Source organism: Ranitomeya variabilis, chromosome 7, assembly GCF_051348905.1.
Source record: "Ranitomeya variabilis isolate aRanVar5 chromosome 7, aRanVar5.hap1, whole genome shotgun sequence".
NCBI lineage: Eukaryota > Metazoa > Chordata > Amphibia > Anura > Dendrobatidae > Ranitomeya > Ranitomeya variabilis.
This window is the reverse complement of record NC_135238.1, coordinates 11,262,290-11,268,289: the sequence shown is the minus strand read 5'-3', so window position 1 is coordinate 11,268,289 and position 6,000 is coordinate 11,262,290. Positions and strand designations below refer to the sequence as shown.

The 6,000-nt window shown below is 54.5% G+C and overlaps 1 protein-coding gene across 4 annotated transcripts; it reads left to right on the top strand.

Annotated features, from left to right (window-relative positions):
• The first annotated feature begins 767 nt into the window (after positions 1–767).
• SGF29 (SAGA complex associated factor 29) lies at positions 768–5,183 on the top strand. 4 transcript variants are annotated; one of them, XM_077274013.1, is made up of 10 exons: positions 768–1,051; positions 2,598–2,691; positions 2,935–3,010; positions 3,409–3,481; positions 3,731–3,795; positions 3,939–4,068; positions 4,140–4,286; positions 4,358–4,393; positions 4,617–4,779; positions 4,935–5,183. In XM_077274013.1, exons 1-10 carry the CDS (start codon positions 900–902, stop codon positions 5,049–5,051), a joined length of 1,053 nt encoding a protein of 350 aa, XP_077130128.1. In that variant the 5' UTR covers positions 768–899; the 3' UTR covers positions 5,052–5,183. The 4 variants fall into 4 exon arrangements, with proteins under 4 accessions (XP_077130128.1, XP_077130126.1, XP_077130129.1 ...); XM_077274011.1 differs by having other exon boundaries at positions 904–1,051; positions 4,617–4,794; XM_077274014.1 differs by lacking the exon at positions 768–1,051 and adding an exon at positions 1,077–1,195 and having other exon boundaries at positions 4,617–4,794.
• Positions 5,184–6,000: the final 817 nt, after the last annotated feature.

Here is a 6,000-nt window from a genome sequence, read left to right as displayed (position 1 = left end):
AGACGGGCGATCACCAGATACTGATGATGGAGGAGACGGGCGATCACCAGATACTGATGATGGAGGAGACGGGCGGTCACCAGATACTGATGATGGAGGAGACGGGCGATCACCAGATACTGATGATGGAGGAGACGGGCGGTCACCAGATACTGATGATGGAGGAGACGGGCGATCACCAGATACTGATGATGGAGGAGACGGGCGGTCACCAGATACTGATGATGGAGGAGACGGGCGATCACCAGATACTGATGATGGAGGAGACCAGATACTGATGATGGAGGCTTTTGTTCATTCTCGTTGCATGCTGTAATCATCTATTAACCCTTCTATGGCTGGAGGCTCCGTCGGTTCTTACTCTGCCCCTTTTTCCTGGCTGACTGTGGCATTTGCTCCTATTTTGTCCACTTTCCGCCGCTCTTTTTCTCCTTTATGTGTTTTTCCTTGTTGTATGTTTGGGTTCTCCTTTTCCAGGTATCTGCAGCCGATTCATCCTTTCTGCACAGATGTCGTCCCCCGCTAAGGATCGCTGGGAGCCGCCGGGCCGGTGATTTTCCGCAGATCTCCGCCGTGCCCCATTGCAGCCGCATACAGAGAGGCGTTTTCCGCATTTTGCGTCGCCCCGGCCCAATACGATGTTTGTGTTGAGGGTCCAGAGTCGCCGTGTGGCCCTGGGCTAAAGGACTGTTCACACCCGCCTGTTTCTGACGCCATGGTAACGGATATCGCGGTTCCTTATTGGTTCCGCCATGTTTACGGTCGTTAGGTGCAGTAGTCACAGCTCCAGTCACCAAATAACTGTAATGTCTGGGAGGAGAATCCAGAAAAACATTTTACAAAAAAATCATTAATATTAATACTAATAATACTACTACTAATTAGAGAGACATTACCGCATGCGCAGTAGACGGCTGACAACAACACCTGCACTGCACTCCCGACATGCCCCGCGAGCTCCACGCCGCGGTCTCCATGGCTACAGGGACGTCATCACTCCGCGCCGCTGTCCGGACGCGCTGCGCTTGTTCTCTGCGGCCTGCTCTCCCCGGTAAGTGCCGCTGTTCTGTGTCGCGATATTATTGGCGCAGGCGTGTGTCGTGATATATAACGCTCCACCTCCCGGCCCTTGGCTAGTAATCCTGATGGCTCAGTCGAGTGAGGAGGAGTTGTGCGACTTGTCTGCCATGGCGCTGTATGTATCGCGATAGAGCACGACTCTGGGATCTGATTGTTATGTGAACGAGCTGAGATTCGCTGTGATGACGGCAATGTGATACATGGGGGGACTATAAGTCTCAGCATGTCTGGGCCGCATATGATGGGTTTTGAGACAATGTACCTATGTATTGCCTCATGGCTGCAGGACTACAACTCCCAGCATCCTCCTCCCCCTCACTAATGCCAAGACTACGACAACGACTCCCAGCATCCTCACTAATGCCAAGACTACCACTCCCAGCATCCTCCTCTCCCTCACTAATGCCAAGACTACCACTCTCAGCATCCTCCTCACTAATGCTATGACTACCACTTCCAGCATCCTCCTCACTAATGCCAAGACTACCACTCCCAGCATCCTCCTCACTAATGCCAAGACTACCACTCCCAGCATCCTCCTCACTAATGCCAAGACTACCGCTCCCAGCATCCTCCTCACCCTCACTAATGCCAAGACTACCACTCCCAGCATCCTCCTCTCCCTCACTAATGCCAAGACTACCACTCCCAGCATCCTCCTCACCCTCACTAATGCCAAGACTACCGCTCCCAGCATCCTCCTCACTAATGCCAAGACTACCACTCCCAGCATCCTCCTCTCCCTCACTAATGCCAAGACTACCACTCCCAGCATCCTCCTCTCTCACTAATGCCAAGACTACCACTCCCAGCATCCTCCTCACTAATGCCAAGACTACCGCTCCCAGCATCCTCCTCACTAATGCCAAGACTACCACTCCCAGCATCCTCCTCTCCCTCACTAATGCCAAGACTACCACTCCCAGCATCCTCCTCACTAATGCCAAGACTACCACTCCCAGCATCCTCCTCTCCCTCACTAATGCCAAGACTACCACTCCCAGCATCCTCCTCTCTCACTAATGCCAAGACTACCACTCCCAGCATCCTCCTCTCTCACTAATGCCAAGACTACCACGCCCAGCATCCTCCTCACTAATGCCAAGACTACCACTCCCAGCATCCTCCTCACTAATGCCAAGACTACCACTCCCAGCATCCTCCTCTCCCTCACTAATGCCAAGACTACCACTCCCAGCATCCTCACCAATGCCAAGACTACCACTCCCATCATCCTCCTCTCCCTCACTAATGCCAAGACTACCACTCCCAGCATCCTCCTCACTAATGCCAAGACTACCACTCCCAGCATCCTCCTCACTAATGCCAAGACTACCACTCCCAGCATCCTCCTCACCAATACTACAACTCCCTGCATGCTCTGAAAGCCTTTTGAACGTTGGAGCATGCTGGGAGTTGTAGTCCAGGCCCAGTGGGTTGTGGGTGTCTTCTCTACCGTTTTCGCCTTTTCCTCTCCATGAATCATCTTGACTTCTTCTCGTTTCTTCCCCCACAAGGACGATAAAGGAAGCGGAGATGGCGCTGGTGTCGGCGGACACGAAGATCTCGGAGCTGCTGGGCGAACTCCATCAGCTGATAAAGCAGACGCAGGTGGGGCAGCCTACAGTGCCGCTTTGTACGGGTGGGGCGGCCTTTAGTGTTGCTCTGTACGGGTGGGGCGGCCTTCAGTGTCGCTCTGTACAGGTGGAGTCGGTGGTGTGGTGGTTGCTTGAGATCTTGCGGGGGTCCCGATGGGGCTGCTGATTTCTGAGCCGCACCTCGTCCCCTGCACAGTCTGTGTATAATCGTCCCTGTACGGTGCCGCGCTCACCTGCCGCTCCCATTCACTTTCAGGAGGAGCGATCACGGAGCGAACACAACCTGGTGAACATCCAGAAAACGCACGAGCGGATGCAGACGGAGAACAAGAGTGAGTGCAGCAGCCGGGGTGACGACTCTGCTCCTTAGGGCTTGTTTCCACTTGCGAGAAACACGGCCGAGTCTCGCATGTGAAAACCAAGCTCTGGCGCCGGCACTTTGGAGCGGAGCGTGCGGCTCCATGTGTTGCTATGCGGTCGCACGCTCCGCTCTAGAGTGCCGGTGTCACAGCTTGGTTTTCACATGTGAGACTCGGCCGTGTTTCTCGCAAGTGGAAACAAGCACTTAGTGTGTCTGTAGTTAATGGTCGGCTTCACCTCTGACTCCTGGAGGGAAATCTCTGCAGTCGTCTGAGTGGCTGCGTCCCTAGTGGGGGGCGATAGTGGAACCCGGTTATATTAAGAGTTAATGGTGTCATTGCCTAATATGGGTCCTGCTCTGTCTTCTCAGTCTCCCCGTATTATCGCACCAAACTGCGTGGTCTCTACTCCACAGCCAAGGCCGACGCGGAAGCCGAATGCAAGTGAGTGAGGGGCGGGGGTCAGACTGTTCCTGAAACCACGGGGGTCCTAGTGATCATCTGTTGTCTCCAGGGAAGAAGCGCTGCATGTACGGTCTGTGATGCCCAAGGGAGCACACAGGCCCTGATCCAATAATGTGCGGCACTACTGCTCCCTCCCCCCACATCCCCGGTGACCCCTGGTTGCTGCCCACCCCCCCCCCCCCCCGTGACCCCCCCTGGTGCTGACTTGCTCCTTTCTTCTCCCTTCAGCATTCTGCGGAGATCATTGGATAAAATTGCAGAGATCAAGTCGTTGCTGGAGGAGCGTCGCATTGGTGAGTGCCCCGACCGCAGCCGAACCCTGCAGAGTACTCTCCGTATATTGTGTATTAAAGGGATGGTGCCCATCGAGCTGTCCTCTCATCTGCTGCCCGTGTGCGGAGGCTTCCTGGCTATGCTCCATTCTGTCTCTTTCCAGCTGCCAAGATCGCCGGCCTGTACCACGACTCTGAGCCGCCCAGGAAAACCATGAGGCGTGGGGTGCTGATGACCCTCCTGCAGCAGTCAGCCATGACCCTGCCCCTGTGGATCGGGAAGCCTGGGGAGAAGTGAGTGTGCGCCCCTGGGGTGTGAGCCGCTGTGCACGGCCGCTATGACGCCTGTCGTCTCCCCCGCCCAGGCCCCCGCCGCTGTGTGGAGCGATCCCAGCATCCAGCGATTACGTAGCCAAACCTGGAGACAAGGTGGCTGCTCGGGTGAAGGCTGTGGACGGGGACGAGCAGTGGATCCTGGCCGAGGTGGTCAGCTACAGCCACACTGCCAACAAGTAGGTTCCTGCTCTAGTCTTAAGGTGGGTGTCATGGCTGGGCGTTAGTTAACCCCTTCACTCTCTTCCAGGTACGAGGTGGATGACATCGATGAGGAAGGAAAGGAGTAAGTGTCACATGATCGAGAGGAACCGTGCGGTCACTGCCTCCACTCACACCCAGAGCTGCACCCCATAAGACCACTGCGAACCAATAAGTGAAGATCCCATGATGCCCTTTTCCCTGCAGTAGTTTGACTGCAGCTCTGGTTGTGACTGGAGGACTCGGGTGTTCTTGTACGCTGACTCCTATATCTGGATGACCCCTCATGAGTCTGTTCCCACCACCAGGCGTCACACCCTCAGTCGCCGGAGGATCATCCCTCTGCCGCAGTGGAAAGCGAACCCCGAGACCGACCCGGAGGCTCTGTTCCAGAAAGATCAGCTAGTGCTGGCCCTGTACCCCCAGACCACCTGCTTCTACCGAGCCCTGATCCACACCCCCCCACAACGGGTGAGTGCGCGGCAGGTAGGGATGATGATGGTCACCATCAGTGCCGGCAGCTACTTCCTGGCTGTAGGACTGACCTGCACACGTGTGGGGTGGAGAGGCCACCATCTGGGGCAGGACGGTCACTTCTATTAACCCTTTCCTTTCTGTATCCTCAGCCCCAGGACGACTACTCTGTGCTATTTGAGGACACGTCCTATGCCGACGGCTACTCTCCCCCCCTCAATGTCGCCCAGAGGTACGTGGTGGCCTGCAAGGAGCCAAAGAAAAAGTGAGAGCGGGGGAGAAAGTGACTTTTGGTGTTGGCTGGGATTGTTTGTTTTTTATTTTTGGGGGCCATGAAATGATCCTTTTATTCCAGTGAATTTGTTACAAGGTGAAATAAACAGAGCGGCTTTTATTCTTCAGCAGTGTGGAGTCCTCTCTTTACACCGTTCTGTGCGAATACAAACACATGGGCACCATAGTAACAGGGGGCGACTGTTACAGAAGTGGTCGGGAGCTTTATAAGAAGATTCTCCTTATAATCCCGTGTAGTGTCAGTAGCGGTAGGGAAGATAAATGACGGCTCCGATCAGTTAGGGATAATAACGTGACTTCAGCCTTCCAACCCTGCGGCACCATTGGCTTGTGACTCCAATCCACCCATGACCGGAGCCTGAGTGTCTCGGACTGACGGGTGCGGTGCTGCTGGTAGAAAACTGAAGCTGTATCTGTAACCAGGCCTCTGTCAGCAAAGAACGACTGTTCAAACAAAGCACAACATGTCTTCTCACTGCTCCCCTCCCTCTGGCCTCATGCAGCCAAAGGGCAGAGATGATGGCGAGTTGCACTGACCTGTCTGCGCCACGATGCACCGAGCGCCTGGACTTGGTATGAACAGTCACTGACAAAGTCCCTCTTCGGGCTCGTCTGCACTCGTGTGTCCCCAGTCTGTGCGCCATCCAACGAGAAAATGGACTTCTTGTCGATCCTGGCCAAATGTTGGGAGACTTTAAAAATTTCACGTTTTTTTGCATTTTTCCTTTCCAGTGTTTTTTTTTTTTTTTTTTTTCTCCTGTTACTGAGGGACAATTACTTGGTAAGTTTTATAGACAAATCCATGAAGTTTCTGTGAGGCCTCAATGTTCCCAGCGCTGCCCCTTATTCTCCAGACTTCTGCCCTTCGTCCTGGCACTGGAGATCGGCTTCTGGGCAGATCCTGACTGATGGCCGCCCGTTCTT